Source organism: Oncorhynchus mykiss, chromosome 4 (genome assembly GCF_057628025.1).
Source record: "Oncorhynchus mykiss isolate SJ-2025 chromosome 4, ASM5762802v1, whole genome shotgun sequence".
NCBI classification, from domain to species: Eukaryota; Metazoa; Chordata; class Actinopteri; order Salmoniformes; family Salmonidae; genus Oncorhynchus; species Oncorhynchus mykiss.
Window position 1 is genome coordinate 66,823,733 of NC_143025.1, and position 20,533 is coordinate 66,844,265.

The 20,533-nt window shown below is 44.5% G+C and overlaps 1 protein-coding gene across 1 annotated transcript in view; it reads right to left on the minus strand.

Moving 5' to 3' along the window:
- dcbld1 (discoidin, CUB and LCCL domain containing 1) overlaps positions 1-19,556 on the minus strand; it is a 38,452-nt gene extending 18,896 nt beyond the window's left edge. The window contains exons 1-7 of the mRNA XM_021600424.3: positions 18,607-19,556; positions 11,436-11,654; positions 7,405-7,548; positions 6,091-6,142; positions 5,718-5,790; positions 2,071-2,204; positions 202-242 (exon numbers count right to left, since the gene is read on the minus strand). Of these exons, the coding sequence (XP_021456099.3) occupies positions 202-242; positions 2,071-2,204; positions 5,718-5,790; positions 6,091-6,142; positions 7,405-7,548; positions 11,436-11,654; positions 18,607-18,679 (736 nt within the window). The 5' untranslated portion in view covers positions 18,680-19,556. The remainder of the gene's footprint in view (positions 1-201; positions 243-2,070; positions 2,205-5,717; positions 5,791-6,090; positions 6,143-7,404; positions 7,549-11,435; positions 11,655-18,606) is intronic.
- Between the last annotated feature and the right edge of the window lie 977 nt (positions 19,557-20,533).

Here is a 20,533-nt window from a genome sequence, read left to right on the forward strand (position 1 = left end):
TGGCACCTGTTGACTGTGAACTATTTCATTTTTCAACACCTATCAGCAAATTGTCAGAAAATGCCAGCGTACTATTTTTCATTTAGTAAGTTGTTTGTAGGCTTTGACAAATTTCTGCCTGAAATTCAGCACATTTAGTTTGAAATACAAATATTTAAAAAGCATAAAATCAGTAGCGAATGAGAACAAAACAAATCTTACCATTAGTGACGAACGTGAAGAGAGCATCGGACAAAGAACCGCTGGAAGAAGAAAAATAAGATTTCCATCAATGGCGGACTTCAACGATTACAATGATACACTGAGGGCCTGCCATTGTGGAGGAACATCCATTGTGGCCCCAAAGGAGCATCCCCACCCCGTTCTCTTCCCAAATCAGCCTTCCCCCAGGACCCAGTGCCTCGTTTCCCCTACCCTTCTACACTCTCTGTGGAGTCTCTTCTCTCCTCGCTGCCTGTAACTAGGGGATTAACCTGAACACATTAAGACACCGGGGGGGGGGGTGTGAATTAAAGGGAGCTTGTCGGAAGAATTATCTTTCTCAGCCATCACTCAATATCCTGTCATTTTCACCAGCTTCCTGAATCTGATGTTTCTGAACAGTTCAAAAAAGCAGATCTGGTGGTTCAATTATATTTTGGGACGATTACAGAGGTGTGTCAAACTACAAAAAGATAAAACACTTTAATGTAGGTAATAAATTTCACCTGAGTGTCAAAATAATCAAAGTATCTCAGTCAAAACGTAACTGATCCTGCTACAACGTGGATACAGTACGAACAACACAGGTATCCATCGTGATTTGACATCATCCAAATTCATATTACAAACAAGATATTGATCTTTTCTTCCAGAGACAAAGACTTACATCTTCTGGAGGTGGGATGGGGCTCGAGTGAAAGCGATGTTTTTCCTTCCAGAATTTCATGTCCAAATCCAGCAGAATCCAACGGGAAAATGTCAAACTTGCCTTAACAGCGTCCAATACTTTCTGCATTTCATTCATACCACCTTAAATACCATTGGGAGTGTTGCAGTTAACAGTGGGTTCTGACAACCCAAGTACTCACCCCTTTTAGCAAAGGCCAAGCATTTGGAGAATTAGCCTTGTACATTTGACAAAGGAGCAGCACTATGCTTTATGTAGATCTGATGACATAGCACTTTTCAAGGGAAATCCACAAATACTGAAGGTCTATAAGGAGGTGTGTATTCAATTCAGCAGTGCATGTATAGCCAGTGAATCCAACGAAGCATTAAGAAAGTGATCGCTTGATGAGCAGCGTTCAACGATACGTGGAAACCTAACACACACATTTCAAAATGTCTCCGTTTGAATTGCCAACATAGCTTTAATGCATTCACATAGCTATAGGCCTTAGGGCTCTGAAGTCAATTTGTGATATCCATGACTTTTCAGGTCATCTTTGCATGTATTACTTCTAAATGACAGAAACCTGTGCCCAACTGAATATATTACCGACAGCTTGAGTGATGGCCAATATTATTCTCTCCTCTGCCACCTCAGACCTCCATCACACATCTCGGTGATTGCCATAGGCCATACTGAGTGTCTCTGACGTTAGCGAGGAGCTGGCTAATCTTATCGCTGAAACAGTGCAGGAATGCAAGCCCGCTAGCCCTGCCTGATGAATCCTGTTTTGACTGAGGTAAACTATTCAAGGTCAGGGGCAGTGAGCAAGTGCCATTTATTTAACTCTCATAGCAGAGATGACAGAACATGAGGTGTCCCATCATGCAACCACTTCTTTCAGAATCTTACAACGAGCTATCCTAAGCCAGTCGATAATGTTTTTGGATACCAATTGGTACCTCTGCTTAGGCTGCATTTACACAGGCAGCCCAATTCTGATCATTTTTGACCAATCACATCAGATCTTTTCACAACAGATCTTTTTCACAGATCAGAATTGGGCTGCCTATCTAAAGAGCAGCCTTAGTAGTAGCCTTTAGTGCTGTTAAGGGCAACATATGATGCCTGACATTCACATCTACTGCTGTTGTACTGCCCGCCCTCTTAATCATGGCATGTCATTCCGCAGTACTCACTCTTTGGACTGGATCCCATTGGCTCTGGTGGCGGGGTAGTGACTCAGGCCTTTTTGGGTCTCCACGGATACCCAGCCTCCTAACTCATCCAGGATAACCCCGGCATGGACCGCAGCCTTACACAGCACAGACGTCTGAAAGCAGAGAGATATGAGATGTCACAGACAGTCAGCACAGATAACCACGACGAAACGCAGTGAGAAGAGTGAAACTTTGCACACTGGTAACGAAAGTCTGACCGTGAGCTAGCCAAAAACCACTACCACACAGAAATACTACGCATGGCAAAAACCATTTCATCAAGACAGTGTAGGCCACGGAACATACACATTTAAACATGGACACCCTAAGTGAAAAGGCTTGCACCACGGCTTCCATCAGCGCATCTCTGTTCATTACAATGCACCATCCCTCCTTCCGAGGTTCCCCTTTACGGGGACTGGCCCTGCCCCATGATAGACGGCGTGTACGCAATGCCGCACCCCATCATTCATCTGTGTCAGCAATGGGAGCACAGGCATCTCAACACAAATGAAAGAGGCAATCTCATGACATGGAGCCACAGTCGACTCTAATCTTATTTAAGGTCCATGCATTCTCAATCACGCCACACTTAACTTAAGCATGGGAAAAAAGGCACATTGTGATTGCGTTCTAGGGGCGACAATGACGGTAATTGTAGCTATAGGAGGAATGTCAAACATATTTCTCGGTGATGAGTTACTTAGAAAAGCAGTACCTTGTCACAGAACATAGCTCTGGAATAGCTAGCTGCCTACCGCTCAGTGAATGACCCACCCTGCTGCTGAAATGAAAGACTGGGACAGGTAGGAATGACCTCAGAGATAAGAGTATAAAACATACATTTTCTCCAAACAGACAGGATTGATGATTTACAATTGACGACTTACAATTAACATGGCAATCACTGGAGCGCTTTAAAAATGTATCCGAGCTCTGCTGATAACATTCTCCATTAGGGTCCATCAAGGATCAATTGAAACAAGCACTCAAACACATTAATACAGACCCCAAAAAAATGAGTTACTGAAAACATATTGTTATTCAAATGTAAAAAATAAATATATATAATAATTTAACTTTAACATGGGGACAAGGTGAAAGCTCTGTGCTAAAAATCCGTTTCGGCTCATTTCAGCCTGCAGCAATTTCCTCCCTTTCCATGTAAAAAGCAATTACAGACAGGCTAGATTCCAGACAGGCTGGTCTGGCAACTAGGTGTTCACTGAGCACATATTCCATGCTGGGTGGGAGGGATGGCTGCTGCTCCCATAACAGGACCAGTGGCTGGGACCCTGAGGACCTGCTTTACAGAGTCTCTTATCTGGAATAACAGCTGCTCTGGGGACAGATTTAACTGCCTCGTGAGTATTACCCTGATCTTTTATATACTGCAGGGCAAGACAGCGTAAATACAGATAACCCTGTCCTGCTGCCCGTCCGTCTGGCTGCCGATAGAGCAGATGGATAGGCTCTGGTAGTTTGTATATTAGATCATGGCCCCAGTCAGTTATGTCTAGAGACTAATCATGGACTGGTGCTAGAGCAAGGCTGGGTTCAAGGTTGCTGCTGTTACTAGGAGAGGCATAGACTATATAATGGCTTTAACACTTCAGCCAAGGACTGTCTGGTTCTAACTGAGACTGACTATGTGTCCTGCCTCAGTTAACCTTCTCGTCTATACCTCTGCTGATTACTGTATTTCAGAGAAGCATTTACCATTTTAGCAGCGCGGGGGGAGGGGGGGGGGGGTGGCGGGGGATTAATAACACACAGTAGAAGAGGAACCATCAACAGTTACTTACTTCCCTGCTGTCAATGCTCAAGGGTCATATTCACTAACTAAAGAGACAAATTACCTTTCAACAAACAGAACATATTGCTAAATGATTCATTTACTACAGTGCTTCTTCACACGGAATGGCGACATATGGTGTGATAACCACGTTAATTACCTATATGCAGTGTATCAAAACAATGTGAATGGTTACACCAAATATACTCTGAGGAGCCATTAATGCAACAGACCGCCCAGAACACGTACAAACGGTTGCGTTAGTCTAAATGCTAATGAGCGTGTCTATTGAATGGGTGCAGTGGACAGAGAAAACAACTTCTGTTCCACAGGCTTTATCTCGTAATCTAGGCCCTCCACCAAACCCTCCCTATACAATAGCCAACGTGGACTAATCGATCGCTCTGGAGACGAGCTCTATGGTTCAGTCCCTCGGCCCTAGACCCCTCATGCTTCTTCCCAGCAGCAGACGGTGGAACGTTGTTGTTGTGCTCCAGCAGCCTATTGTTGTGGGGCTTGAGCTCCCTGCTGGGCTTCCTAAGCCTGAAGCTGTCTGTCACATTGTCACACTGACCTCTGGCCACTCAGTAGCCCTGATCACGCCCAAGAGAGAGCTGACCCTCAGGAGCTCGAGAAAGCCCCTGGTCTGAAAAGCCCCTCTCTTTTTAGATACACCAGCCAAGGCAGGGGTGGACAGGGCAGGAGGACCACAACTGGGGTTGATCCCCTCCAGGGGGCCCACATGAAAGGTTTCCCAGAGCCCCATAGAGATCATATAATTGATTTTATATGTCCTGAGCCCATAGATGGGAGGGCTGGTAAAACTATGGTTCAGAAGTGACTCTGGACATCAGTGACCAGAACTTTCTCACAGTGCTTAGTTCTTAAGTCTGTGTGTGTTTGGCTGTTTACCTTAGTATTACACATCTTATGGTATTACTATATAGCTACTATTTACAGGTATTACACTGAAAGGTGGCAAATCTCTAGCTCTAAATAGGTGTAAGGAGCCTAAAGCGTTCTACAGTACAAGACCCCTAAGCCAGTTAGACACAAATACTTTTTGTTTGGTTTTACAGTTGCCTTGCTTCTGTGGTTTGACTGACCTGTGATGCAACCTACTAAACAGCAAAACCCAGCTCTGCTGCTGAGAAAAAATGCACAGCAGTTACATAAACAGAATACCCATCCAGTATACCTCCACAACCTGTGTGTGTGTGTGTGTGTGTTGGGGGAGGGTGGTGGGGGTTTATCACGGGAAAAAAGGGGCCCCCCCCCGTATGAACTCTGAGGTAGAAATGACACAACAAGCACCCTCGGGCAACACAGCAGTGTCCCAACAAATCACAACCACTTGCACAGCAGGAGCCAGACAAAAGCACCAGCAACAACTGGTTAGCCTGGGGCCAACTCCTCATATCCAGCTTTTGGTGTGTCTGTTTCTCTGGCTAACAAGGGCCCATTCAGTAATCCTACTACTACTCGAAGCACCTGTGGGCAGAGGACGGTGGTGGTCTAAGTGGCGCCTCTGAACAGTTTAGTTCCTCTGACACAAGACAGGACAGGCTAATGTAATGAAGAGTAAACAAACAAGTGCATGGCTGACTGGCTGCTTCAGGGGACTAGAATCTGTCAGGGCCACACTGTTGCCAAGGCTTCGAAGGACAGAAAGATGCCTTGTAAATAACGAATCCAATGTCTGTGGTTACACTTTCCCCAGGGAGGAGGCAGAGAGCAAACAGCATTTGTCTGCTTTTAGAAACCTGGGAACATACAGTTAAAAAAGCATGCAGTAGGCTACCCTTGAGGACAGTAGTAGAATTATACTTACATGTCTGTAACCCTGGGAAATATCCCCGGATATGTCGCCCGTCACTGCTTTGCATCCTGCCGGACAGTACTTCCTGTGGGGGTAGACAACAATAGACACACCAGAGACACCAACATTACAACGCCGTAAGTGGACAAAAATTGACCTAAATGGAGACGTATAAGATACTGGAATCTAAATTGTATAAATATTTCAGAATATTGAGGAAATGAGAAGCCCATCTTTGACTAGCTGATGGGTAACAAGGGGTAATATTTTCCATTAAGGTCCATGATCAATCTAGTAATCTCTTGCCATTACAGTTCATCAAGGACACAAAGGAAGACATCTGACTGGTCGTCGACACACACCCCTACGTACGAAACACCCTTACCTGTACTTTAAGTCGGAGAAATGGCTGCCTTTGTCTAAACATGTCAGCAGATCTGAGGGGGGGGGGGGGGGGGGGAACAGGAGAGGGAAGAGATACAATGAGAGCTAAAAATATAAATCTGACCAGAGGCTTCAGAGTAGAGCAGACAGAGGAAACCAGCCCTGTGGAGCAGAAGGGACCATAACAGGACACGATTAGAACAACAGGGTGAAGACCCTGGTTCCTTCCCTCCCTCTGGGATAAAGATTCATGTGTACACACACACCTCTTACATGCTGACCAAACCGGCCCTGTTGCAAGCGTTGCAAAATAAATGTACACCTACATATTATTCAATAATTTCATCCAAATTGCTCGCACGCATCTGCCTAGCCAGGCCCAAAAATATAACTTCTATTTTAGATACTTGATGCGAGAAGTCCCACTTCTCGCATCTCCTCATTGGTTTTGAAGAGCATATGCCCACGTAGGCGATTGAAAGATGAAAAAAGTCCACACTCATGTCCAGTTGGTGGCGGTAACACACCTTAAAGTTGGCAGGCCAACTGCCATATAAACTCCACAGACGAAGGATCAACGAGGAGAGACTAGGTTTCCCTGTGTTATATGTGGATTAATTGTCGGAGTAGAGAACACACAATTGTGTATAACTCAATGGGTCAAAAGTCTACAAAGATACAGCAACAAAAAAATGGACCATATAGATTTCAGGTAAAATAAACAACCCGGTGATTATCTTCCAGGACAAATGAGCTAGCAACAGCAAGCTAGCTGAATGTTTCATGTGTGTTTCGACCTGCCCCCACGGTTGGTATTGGTATTTGTATTTTAACCAGCATGTCATAAACACGTCTGGTGGGGACAGACAAAATCAACATGCGCATGATGGCGGACACACGCACAGAGACGGTTTGGTCAGCATGTTATCCACCAACGGTCATCTACATTATGCTTCGGATAACAACAACGGTGGAAACAGGGATATCCATCAAAACCAGTTTGCAAACTGACACCTATAATCTCCTGGATCAGCACACTGTGTGAAATGTGTGTCTTATTCAACTTGGCCTGACTGACAGCGGTCTACGCTGTGTTTGGAAACGATGCCTGTAGAAACAGCCCCAAGTTCACCCTGCGCAGAGAAACGAAGAGGAAAGGCAAGCCGTGGCATGTGGCAAAGCTGATTGGTTTACCGGGATCACTGTCTGTCCGGTAAACCAAGAGGGACGGAACAGGACACAGGTGCAACATTCAGAACCTGGTGTTCAATACTAAAACAGCATAACCGTTAGTTTAGGAGGAAGAGCTTCAAACCTCTGTTGTCCCCGGTGGAGTAGGAGAGAAGAAACCCTCGTCCGGAGTTGTGACGCCCGCTGCGGAACTGTACGATGACCTCATTGGAGTCTGTGTGCATCTCTCTGGGGTAGGACTTCAGGCTGCCACAGAATGTCCCATACACTGCAACCGGAGAGAATGGCAGGTTTATCAACACAACCAATGACCTGCATTAATTTGAATTTTGACAGCAATGTGACCTTATTTCATATTCCAAATTACCAACACAAGACGGTGCCACCAGTGTTCTCCCTAAGTGCCGGCCAAACAGCCGGTAACAGACTCAATTTTCGGCCGGCTACTTTTCCCACTTCATAAATTAACTAGGCTACTTTTCATTTAAAAGTACGCTAGTACGCTTGTCAGAAAAGTCTGTATAGCCCTCTCCCGCTAGAATGAATGATATGCCTTGTCATCTTTTGATAAGTGAGCGATGACAGAGAAACTGCTGGTTTGTCAGTCTCCTGGCTGTCTTTCCTCCTCCGCACCGGTGTACATTTTGTGCGCCGTGGTTGGTTGCAGTAAAATGTATTCTCAGGATGCTTCTTTATCGTCTCCTGTGCGTGAATTTACACGTCCTATGTAAGTGGTATCTTAGCAAAATTATTGTTTTGTGGCACCTTCATGTGTTTTCTTTCACACGTTTCATATAGCCAGCCACAGAGACGCGGTGCACAGGCTCCTTACAAACCATGTGTTTGATGCATGCGAGACCATTCCACTTATTCCGCTCCAGCCATCATCACGAGCCTGTCCTCCCCATTTAAGGTGCCACCAATCTCCTGTTGTGGACTGGGTAGCTAACAGCAGCCCAGACAGCTCTTGCAAGGAATGAATAAGCGGAGCAGGCACTTTGATCTTAGCACTATAAAAAGGGGGCTACACTGACAGACTTGATCCTCTCACTCATGTGAGACACATTTCACAGAAGTAACAAAAATTCTCGTACCAAACTGTGTTTTTTTTTTTAAATTATTAAAAAAGTACACATTTTGGTATACCGTGAAACTACTCAAGAGAACAGGTTAAATGTTCTCTTTCTTAGAAAATAGTCCTGATCATATAGGACTAGACAATATCCAAAACTATTAACAAAACACTGAATTCATACAGTACATTTTTCAGTCATTTTAATTGTCTTTCTACTCAACTCTTCTACCAATGTTGGAGGTAAAATAGTTTAGTTGTGTATTTCAGAAGAATCAAGGCATTAGAATGTAACAGGCCACCAAAATAGAGCAAATAATTGCATATTATCGTAAAACCCCGACACCATATCTGAGGTCACAGACAAGGTCTGACCTGCTATCTACAGGGTCCCCCCTCCCACTGGGACTGTTTGTCCCTCCAGACCTCACTAACGGGCGCTCTATTTTCAGCCCCAACAAGCCAAGCCACATCATGTCATCTAAACCGCTCTTCCTCTCCCTTTCACACAGGAGGGAAAAAAAGCTTCCCTTTTGTCAACGACAGGAATCTCACTGTAAATAATTTGCAGGGCAGACAAAGAGATGTGAGAGAGAGATGCCCAGGCCAACCTAGTGCCCAGGGCCCTTTCCAATGAGAGGGAACTCAGCCAGTGCTGGTTGTTCTTGGTCTCCATGGCCTTTGTGGCTTTTCTTTCACCTGACGGCCATGATGAGACACGATGCCTCCACCAGTCAGCGCCATGGAAGCCACAGCCTCTGGGGTGGAAATCACTATATCCACCGACTCACGGTACTACACGTCAACAACACCGAGGGATTTCACGATGAAAAAATACATTCCTCAACCCTATTGTCCTACGGAACATTAGATGGGTCATATAAGAAGAAGTGTCAAAAGAACTGAAAATACCACTTTCAAGGTCAGGACACGATTTCCTGTTAGAAAAGTATGACCCGGGAATGGGATACTGTAAACAACACTAATTCCTATGGATATTTATGCGCAACACACGTTGTGAAACCTGGTCGGTAATGGAATGCTTCCACCAGGAAGCTGTTGAGGGGAGAAGCCAAGGCATGCAGTGTTTCACCACTGAGATTCCCAGGGGCCCTTGACACCCTGGCCTCTGTACTGGTAAACTCAGTCGTGGGCGAGTTGCAACATGGGCATGATAATCATTCACTGCATTAAGATGGATCTGGCAGCTCAACATTACCCTCAGCCCATACCCTGCTCTTCTCCCCAGCCTGCTCATTCTTACTCGCAGTGGCAGGCTGAAGGAGAGACTTCCTGCTCATTCTTACTCGCAGTAGCAGGCTGAAGGAGAGACTTCCTGGCACAGTGCTGCATGACAAATGCTTCTGTGTTGGGCTCCGCTAACAGCCGGCAGACGTTTCATTGCTCGTCAGATATACCGTGACTAATTGTCAGGTGAGGTGGCGGTTGCGTCTCACATGTTGTACACACTTGCGTCACTGTTTCCTTAGATGTGTTCAATACAAAATTGATCGACTTCTAACAAAATGTAGGACAATCAAAGTAAAGAAATTGGAATGAAGATTACATGGAGGGTCAAGGGTCACAATGTCTTACTGTACGAGTCAGTTAAGAGCACACCGTCTGTAAGGCCTGTCTATTCAACATATCTGCTGCAAAGCCCTGAGCATCTATTCTCGGTTAGTCCATATAATGGAAAGAACAGCAATAAAACTGAAGCGAAACGAGAGTCCATTACTTGAAGTTCAGTCAATCCGGAAAATGTCAAGAACTTTGAAAGTTTCTTCAAGTGCAGTCGCAAAAACCCTCAAGCACTATGATGAAACTGGCTCTCATGAGGACCGCCACAGGAATGGAAGACCCAGAGTTACCTCTGCAGCAGAGGATAAGTTCATTAGTGTTAACAGCCTCAGACAATTGGGATTTAACTGCACCTCAGATTGCAGCCCAAATAAATGCTTCAAAGTTCAAGTAACAGACATCTCCACATTAACAGACAGCGACTCCGCAAATCATTCTTGGTTCCAACCGCTGTGTCTTTGTGAGACGCAGAGTAGGTGAACGGATGATCTCCGCATGCGTGGTTCCCACCATTAAGCATGGAGGTGGGGGTGTTTTGCTGGTGACACTGTCTGTGATTTATTTAGAATTCAAGGCACACTTAACCAGCGTGGCTACCACAGCATTCTGCAGCGATACGCCATCCCATCTGGTTGCGCTTAGTGGGACTATCATTTGATTTTCAACAGGACAATGACCCAAAACACAACTCCAGGCTGTGTAGGGGCTATTTAACGAAGAAGGAGAGTGATGAGTGCTGCATCAGATGACCTGGACTCCACAATCACCAGACTTCAACCCAATTTAAATGGTTTGGGACAAGTTAGACCACAGAGTGGAGGAAAAGCAGACCAGTGCTCAGCATGTGAGAACTCCTTCAAGACTGTTGGAAAAGCTTTCCAGGTGACTACCTCATGAAGCTGGTTGAAAGAATGTCAAGAGTGTGCAAAGCTGTCATCGAGGCAATGGGTGGCTACTTTGAAGAATCTCAAATAGATTTTGATGATCACTTTTTTGGTTAGTACATGATTCCATGTGTGTTATTTCATAGTTTTGATGTCTTCACTATTATTCTATAATGTAGAAAATAGTCCAAATAAAGAAAAACCCTTGAACGAGTAGGTGTGTCTAAACTTTTGACTGGTAGTGTATATTCAAACCCTATCAAAGCACAGAGATCAAGTTAACAGAGACTTTAATAGAATAGTCGGTGGGCTTGAATTCTCGGACCAGCAGGATCATCCACACCGCCCTCTTTGTTGTAGTTGCGAACAGCCTCAGAGACATCTGCGCCCTCCTCCAGCTCTCTATATAAATAGTCAAATCTCCCACAAGAACTCTGTCCTTGGCTACGTTATTAGGGATCCGCAGTCTGACATGTGCTTTTCATCTGTGGGGGAGGAACGTTGTGAAAACTGTTCTGTGTAAAACCACCACTACCACAGCTAGCTAGCTAGGTCATACATCAACTCATAGACCCAGAGAGACAATAGCCAAGGCCAAGATGGTTGACTCAGACTCACCATGTTCTCCCCCGTAGCCCCCCTTGAGGACCTTGACGTAGTCCGACTGGCAGTCCCGTGCCTCCACGTCGAGGTCACCAAACATGATGACTAGGCTGTTGCCCTCTGGCACCTGGATCTTCCACTCACACCAGGTATTGTTGGGGTAGGTGCCCGGGTAGCTCTTAGAGGAGAGGACACCGCTCTCTGGGCCCAGCACTGAGTGGCCACAACCGTCATCTGGACAAAACCATAGAAGAGAAGTCGAGTTAGATTAGGATGAAGCTCAGTCTCTACTTTGTTGTTGTATTTCAGCTACATCGCTGAAGACCTGTTAGACCATGATATGAGGAATGTGTGATGGTGGAGCTAGGTGGAGAGAAACCAATAAGGTGCAAAGTGCTCTGTCATCTGGAAGGCAAATAAGAATTTTTTTTGTAAGACAATCAACATTGTACATTCAGGGCTCAACTTTCACTTCACAACCAGTAAAGACGACATTTATCAGTCTGCTTGACAACATTACTAATGTCGGCTCGGCAGCAGGTCTACAAAGAGAACATGCCAGTACATATAAAAACAATCACTCATGGTAAGTAAACATTGTGTGAGGGAGACAAGTCAAGACATGCCAAACATACTGTAAAATGTTGCATTGTGTCAGTCAAATACAACGCCTAATGAGAGCTATTTGAAGTCAGTCCTAATTACATCAATCACAGTGAGTCATAATGAACCAATGTCTCATGAGCCAATATCTTCTCCTTAGACAGACAAGTCAAAACAAACAGGAGTTACTTCACAGAAATACCTGCTGCATCTCTGCTTAGGAACGCACAGCATAACACTGACACACAACCTCCAAGAAAGGCAATGCTTTCTCCCAGGAGATCCCCATTGGGTGAAAGAAGAGGTGGGGTGTTTGACTGTCTGAGACGCTCAGCTGCTGGGGCCAGACCAGATCCAGGCTCCTGCAGGTGTGGGGCTGCCCTTTGGCCGTGTGTGTGTCAGTGGATCCCACGCCTTGGAGCCCTGGTGACACAGTGGCCCCTGTTTACAGGGTGGTTAATCCACTGTCCCCCAGGGTGTGGCATTAACACCTGTGACAGCACTAACAGGCCTGCACGGGCCTCATGGCAGCTGTGTCCCACAGAGACCAGTCACCAGACTGCTTCCCACAGACCTTGACCCAGTCATAGTCTCTAATCACTTGCGACTTATTGTGGATAGGACATTATTGCTTAGCAATATGGTGAAAATTAAACCTCTTATCAAAGGCTAGGTTGAGCTACTAAATTCTTCAATCATACCAATCTGTCATTCAGATTTATACTGAAATATAAAAACGCAACATGTTAAGTGTTGGTCCCATGTTTCATGAGCTGACATAAAAGATCCCAGAAATTGTCCATGCGCACAAAAAGCTTATTTGTCTCAAATGTGTTGTACATCCCTGTTAGTGAGCATTTCTCCTTTGCCAAGATAATCCATCTACCTGACAGGTGTGGCATATCAAGAAGTTGATTAAACAGCATGACCATTACACAGGTGCACCTTGTGCTGGGGACAATAAGAGGCCACTCTAAAATGCACAGCTTTGTCACACAACACAATGCCACAGATGTCTCAAATGTTGAGGTTGCGTGCAATTGGCATGCTGACTACAGGAATGTCCACCAGAGCTGTTGCCAAATAATTTAATGTTAATTTCTCTACCAAAAGACGACTCCAACGTCATTTTAGAGAACTTGGCAGTACGTCCAACCAGCCTCACAACCACACCAGTGGCCAGGAGGTAGGGGCTAGGGGTTTGTTTATGTGGACTGGACCCTTAAACTCAGATATATGTGGCACATAAACACTGTCCAGACATCAATGGTAGGTTCTGTGTGATGGTGGAGCATTTTGTATAGGAATAGACATGTATTAAAAAACACTTGACTTGTAGATAAGAATCCTTAAAGTTAGATTCTTTCTAAGGAAGGTAAATCAAATTTAGCGGAAAAACATTTAAGCAAAATTAGCAGGCCCGTGGACAAATGAGGCTCTTAAAAAAACAAGATGGGAGCTTTGGCTTGTCTGGCCAGTCCCAAGCCATGGAGCGGCAGGCACACACAGTGGCCTTTGTGGTCCGAGGCTGAACTAGGTCCAGATGTGAGGCTGGGCGAACAGCACAGCGGGACGGAACATTTTGAAAACAGGATGCAGCTACCCACCTGGGAGAAGGTGCAGGAGCGGTGACATCATTACCACAATGGTAAAGGAGGAAATAGACTACACCTATGCCACAGAGCATTACTGACCATAGGTGTGTAAACAGAGAAGGGCAGAGTGGGCCCTGTAACATCAGCTCAAGAATATTTTCATGTAGTGGTTTGTTTGGGACAATAAACATACAGTAGACAGAGGTTGATTGTTAAGTTTGAACCTTTTCGTCGTTTAAAAAAAATATATATATTATATAGTTAGTCCAGATGTACTTTTTTAAAACACTTGACAGCATCCCCAGCAAACACGACCTAGACATTTTCCGATCCGCTCATATGGGGTGCCTGTGTTGGTGGTTTCAGTCTGTCTTTTTTTTTTTATGCTCCTGAGATCTCATTCATAGCAAGGCAACATTTGTCTATGCAGTGCCTATAGCTAGCTTGACGACTCACACCGACTCATTTCTTCAGCTGCTCTGTCGTTCGCTACATACTTTAGCCCAAAACTCATTGAAGTTGTTTTGTAGTGACGAGTGGCGTTGTACAAAAAGTCCAGAACAGACTCTGGGAAACACACTGCAGTTGTCACACAACACAATGCCACTGATGTTAAGGTTTGGGGGAGTGTGCAGTTGGCATGCTGACTGCAGGAATGCCCACCAGAGCTGATGCCAGATAATTTAATTTTAATTTCCAACGTCTTTTTAGAGAATTTGGTAGTACGTCCAACCAGCCTCAACTGCAGACCACGTATAACCACATCAGCTTAAGACGTCAATATCCGGCTTCTTCGCCTGCGGGATCGTCTGAGACCAGCCACCCGGACAGCTGATGAAACTGAGTTTGCACAACCAAATAGTTTCTGCACAAACTGTCAAAAACAGTCTCAAGGAAGCTCTGCGTGCTCATCGTCCTCACCAGGGTCTTGACCTGAATGCAGTTTGGCGTCGTAACCGACTTGGGCAAATGCTCACCTTCGATGGCCACCGACACGCTGGAGAGTGTGCTCTTCACGGATGAATCCCGGTTCAACTGTACCGGGCAGACGGCAGACTGTGTGTGGCGTCGTGTGGGGGCGAGCAGTTTGCTGATGTTAGCGTTTTGAACAGAGCGCCCCATGGTGGCAGTGGGGTTATGGTATGGGCAGGCATAAACTACAGACAAACAAACACAATTGCATTTTATCGATGGCAATGCCCATGCACAGAGATACCATGACGAGATCCTGAGACCCATTATTGTGCCATTCATCTGCAGCCATCACCTCATGTTTCAGCATGATAATACACGGCAGGCATCATGTCGCAAGGATCTGTGCACAATTCCTGGAAGCTGAAATTGTCCCAGATATTCCATAGCCTGTATACTCACCCATTGAGCATGTTTGGGATGCTCTGGATCAACGTGTTCAACAGCGTGTTCCAGTTCCCGCCAATATCCAGCAACTTCGCACAGCCATCGAGGAGGAGTGGGAAACATTCCACAGGCCACAATCAACAGCCTGATCAACTCTACGTGAAAGAGATGTGTCACGCTGCACGAGGCAAATGGTCACACCAGATACTGACTGGTTCTGATCCACGCCCATATCCTTTTTAAAACGGTATCTGTGACCAGTAGATGCACATCTGTATTCCCAGTCATGTGAAATCCATAGATTAGGGCCTAATGAATTTATTTCAATTGACTGATTTCCATATATGAACTGTAAATCAGTAAAATCTTTGAAATTGTTGCAGGTTGCGTTTACATTTTTGTTCAGTGTAGTTGTCGCGGTATTAGACTAAGCATATGTGATTTGATGATGTTGAAACATTGAAATGGTGTTGGAATAGTGCAGGCAGGTCCTGTTTTCCTTGCAACTTCCAGGTAACTCTCCATGGTTCCAAATCAATAGGTGCTTAGTAATCCGAAAAATTCGGAAACATTAAAAAAAAGAAAGGTTCACCCATTTTGAATGGTACATTGTTTTTGTGCATCTCTGAGTGGTGTTCTATCGATTCCCTGGGTCATTTCATGTTTATCTGAGTTATTGGCGTTCAAACAGGCAGATATCCAGCCTGTATGATGTAACACTGTTAAAAGTCGCTCTCGTTTGGAAACCCAAACAGATATTTGACTAAAACATAATCATTTCAAACCTTGCTTACATTTGTATATGATCACATGTTTCTCTATTATGCGTGGGAATACTTGGAAAAGATTTCCCAAATTAAAAATCACAGAGCTGATTTCCTGGTGTTTTTACAATTAAGTTGAGCAGATTAGAGTATTTTCTTTGTCTTCTCTTCACAGCAATAGCCATTTCAAATCAAATTTGCAAATAAACTAAACTAAGTAATAGTCCAGGGAGCCATTTGATTAATTGTTCAGCAGTCTTATGGCTTGGGGGTAGAAGCTGTTAAGGAGCCTTTTGGACCTAGACTTGGCGCTCCGGTATCGCTTGCCGTGCGGTAGCAGAGAGAACCGTCTATGACCTGACCATTTTTGGGGCCTTCCTCTGACATTTGAACTCCAAACTATGTTTTCCAGCAATTGTATTTAGAAATATTGCGATATTCCTGGCTGGGCCTCTGTTTCACTGACATTCGCAACTCAACAATCATCTCTTTACTATTTGCCACGCAGCGCTGCCCAAATTGCTGGCCCTTCCGACAGGCTATGCAATTTAAAACAAGCTTTTATTTTTATTTTATTTCGAGAAGCTAATGATCATCCAAATCATGCTTTCTGGTGTAGCATTTAGAATATTTTTTTTATTTTTTGGATTAAATTCTTTTATTGATTATTTTACCCCTTTTTCTCCCCAATTTCGTGATATCCAATTGGTAGTTACAGTCCTGTTCCTTCATTGCAACTCCCGTACGGACTCGGGAGGGGCGAAGGTCGAGATCCGTGCGTCCTCCGAAACACAACCCAGCCAAGCCGCCCTGCTTCTTGACACAATGCCCGCTTAACCCGGAAGCCAGCCGCACCAATGTGTCTGAGGAAGCACCGTACACCTGACTACCGTGTCAGCGTGCATTGCGCCTGGCCTGCCACAGCAGTCGCTAGTGCGCGATGGGACAGGAACATCCCTGCAGGCCAAACCCTCCCATAACCCAGACGACCCTGAGCCAAATTGTGCACCCCCCATGGGTCTCCCGGTCACAGCCAGCTGCGACAGAGCCTGGACTCGAACCAGGTTCTCTGTGGCACAGCTAGCACTGCAATGCAGTACCTTAGACCACCCGCGCCACTCGGGAGGCCCTTCATTTTATTAATTTCTGTATAGACAGGAATAGGCCAATTAGGCTAACTAACTTGTGCATTTCAATTTACTTTAGGGGAAGCTTAGCCTTATAGATGCGCCGCCTATGCTAATTCCCCCTAAACGGTGTGTATCCTTATTTCACTCCAGGCATACTGATAAACACCAACAAACTCGTGAAAAATAAAGTAGTAGCAGACAATAGAATGATGCAATTTCAATTTAAAATGCCAGCGCATCTCTCATCGTCTCTCCTGATCACCTGGCTGACTACTGCCCCCGGGACAAACATGAAATATTCACCTCAAACACTCAGAGGGGGAGCCGTGGAAGTAGACAATGTGACAAACAGGGAGGCTCAACCTAATGCCAGGTAGAGGCGGTGGGGTGAAAGCACCATCAAGGAATGACTGGAATCAATTCTTCCCCAACTCTATGTTGGACTATAATATGCATCGGACTAAAACTGCTCACTGCATGGATCAACATTAGAATCCCAAGGGCAGCCAGAGAGATTTAGCTGTCTCCTAAACTGACTGCTTGTGAGTGCTAAGGCATGCGTGGCACCACAGTTCATTGTTCAAGAGCCAGCAGCGCCTCCTTGGTAATGAGAGACAATACCACAGGAGCACAGGCACAAAAAGATGACCCAGCTTCTAAGGGAGAATCTCAATTGCATACCCTCGCCTCTTCAAAACCCATTGGATGAGAGAGCCAGAGGTCCTTTTCCTCCAATGGGTTTTGAGAAGGAGGTGAGAGGATGCGAGGAGTACGCAATTGAGATGCGTCCAATGGCACGTAGCCTACTATGAGCCTAGAAGGTTACATGAGTACAAAATCGAGCCATGCTGTCACTGTGGTGTGAGAGGACAATCATAGCTAGTATAAACCCAGCTCCAGTCAGTTCCTTCTGGCAGGTTTGTCACTGGTGAAAGTCACCTACTGTATCTTCTCAAGGATTGTTAGATTACAATTGACGGGTATAGTGTGTTGCCCTACATGTCAACAACATGATAGTTCAAAGACATCCTAACTGACAACACATTTGAATATTTAATATCATGGAAGCCTGCTGACAATCCCATACGAGTAGGGGATTTGCTGTGGAAACGTTGAAACAAACCGTCTCTGCTCAGTAGAAAGGTTGAAATATTTAAGCAGAGTGTGGAGATCAATGAATCTATAGGAGTGCATTTTTAAACTAAAGTCAACAGGTCTTAATGGTTCATCATTGCACATTCATCATCTAATATAGTAAGTACAGCTCAAGGTGTAATGTTTGAAAGACAACTGTTAAAACATGACTGGTTACATTTGAGTCAGAGTTCTCAACGTTTTGCATGATTGATCGCAACTTAATGTGGCCTAACAATGATATGTAACAAATGTATGATGCATAAGATACATTGATTGTAGTTATGCCACACACTATTGTTACATTTGACTGTTGGCAACCCAGTTATCACACACGTAGGCTACTTAACATTCGAGGCTTGTTGAGCATGCCACACAGTGTTATTAACCCTTGATCTGCCATGTGGCTCAGGCACACCAAAAGTGAATGAAGTCTAGTACAAAGTAAAACGATCAGAACCATGGTGAATTAAATCTTCTTTTTTTTCTCCAATCGAATGTAAGGTAACTATATCTATGTTAAAGCTCATCGGTTGTAGTACAAAAAGTATTGGGTAATAGTGTAAATCACTGTTGCTTTAACAACGGTTAGTTTGCTTACCGAGTTTTTCACCGACCGCGGAAAGTATAGACCAAACGACAAAGAATCCATTAACTTTCTTCTTTACAGACATCTCAGCTTTTATCCACAGTAACGCAACGAAGGCGCATATGGAGACACATTTGTTTCGTTTTCATGGGATAATTTCCTTTAGGAAGTTTTGTCGTAATAGAAAGGATCCCGACGCGCTCCGTCTGTTTCTATCCTGCCTGCTTCTCCACAGTATATTAATTCCTTGAATGAACTCTTCCGTGTTTCATCCACAGGCGTCACCCAGTGGTCGGGTCGACCAACCAGTCTGGCCGCCTCCGTGTCGTTGGGGGGGAGAGGGGGATAATTGCTGAGCAGCCGAGAAAAGTAGACGCTCAACACAATTAATAAAAAATCATTGTTGAGTTCAACTGCCCACCCCGGCTGAAAGGTATAGGCCTATGATCGTTAATACTAGGCTTACTTCTTACATACACTATTCTGTAATCAATTGCCAGTTTGCCAACCTACATATTCGAGCCTATTTGATGATAGCAACACTATCACTTAGGTAAGGTGTTTTTTTTTTGTTTAACATAAAGTGATGACCATAGGGCAGTGAGGTATGAATGACCCTGTTAATGTGTTAATTAGATCAAGTTAAATTTAATCAAATAGTATACCTGATTCTCTTTTGCTCTGTCTCTATGCATCTTTATCCTAAACATTCAAATCCACTTTTGATTGACTGGTGTTATTTCGCTTTAGGGAAATAAAAAAAAAATGTATTCCTTGTTTTTTTGAAAAATGTGAATAGAACCAATGCTATTGGTTGATCAACAAGATCTACTTGATCAATGTCTTTACTGTAAAGTAGGACTACTTTACTGTAAGGGCCATCTCCAAATTGTCCCCCTGCTGCTCTCTTGCCAAAGACAGAGAAGTTATACGCTGTCACACTACCACACAGTCACAGTACTGGCCTCTCAGGGGAGATGGTGAGGAGAGGCTGTGGGACTCCCCTAGGCCTGGGCCTGCTGCTAGCTGCAACAAACACATGTTAACACGTCCCCATTAAACACTTCCACAATCACATGGGCTCATATCACACATGTCCTGAACCATAAACTTTTATGGGTTTGATAATGGCAAATGCAGCTGGAGCTTAGGCTTACTACCAGCATAGATCAAATCGAGCAGAGTTAATCACTAGCTAGGCTGGAACTAAGTGCTGAGACCACAGGCACATAACGTGGTACAGTTACCAGATTATGCAATAATGAGTTAAAAAGGGAGGAAGCATCAAGATAGGCAGACTCATAAGGCTCTGGTCCGACTGCCTTAATGCTGTGGTCTATTGTTTATTAGTCATGTAGTTTATCACCTTGCTGTATCTTCCTTTTCTTTTTTTCACTTTTTTTTTTATTTTGCTTAAACAGCAGGCGATCTTACATATTGTGTCTTTAATGTTGATCTTTGGTCCATAAATTGAATAGTGGAACTATAGCTCATCCGAGTGGAATTTCTGTGCACTGCAGGTTAGTCACATTGCACAGTAGGCACAGTAGAGACACAGATGAAAAGGGGTCGTGTCATAATATTTGGTGGAGATGCAGAGTGACAGCAAATCGGCAAATCGGTCATTTTTTTAATGTCCCTATTACAGCACTGGGTCTGAAAATAGTTTGTGTTTATTTTGAGGTCACTCTGGAGTAGGCCTATGTGACTTTCCGTATTGAAAGGCATAGACTTTCCCTTTTTCTTTACAGAACCATTTCAAGTGTCACCCATTACAATTGCTGTGTAAATCAAACACACTTCTGAAAGCGGTATCTGGAAATCCACTATCTGCAATTGATTGAATCCCTTTGGATAAAATAATCAAATGGCCTTCTAAGCTGAACAAAAATATGGATAGAATATAGCAGCCTGCAGATGGCACTGTTGATTAGGAAGG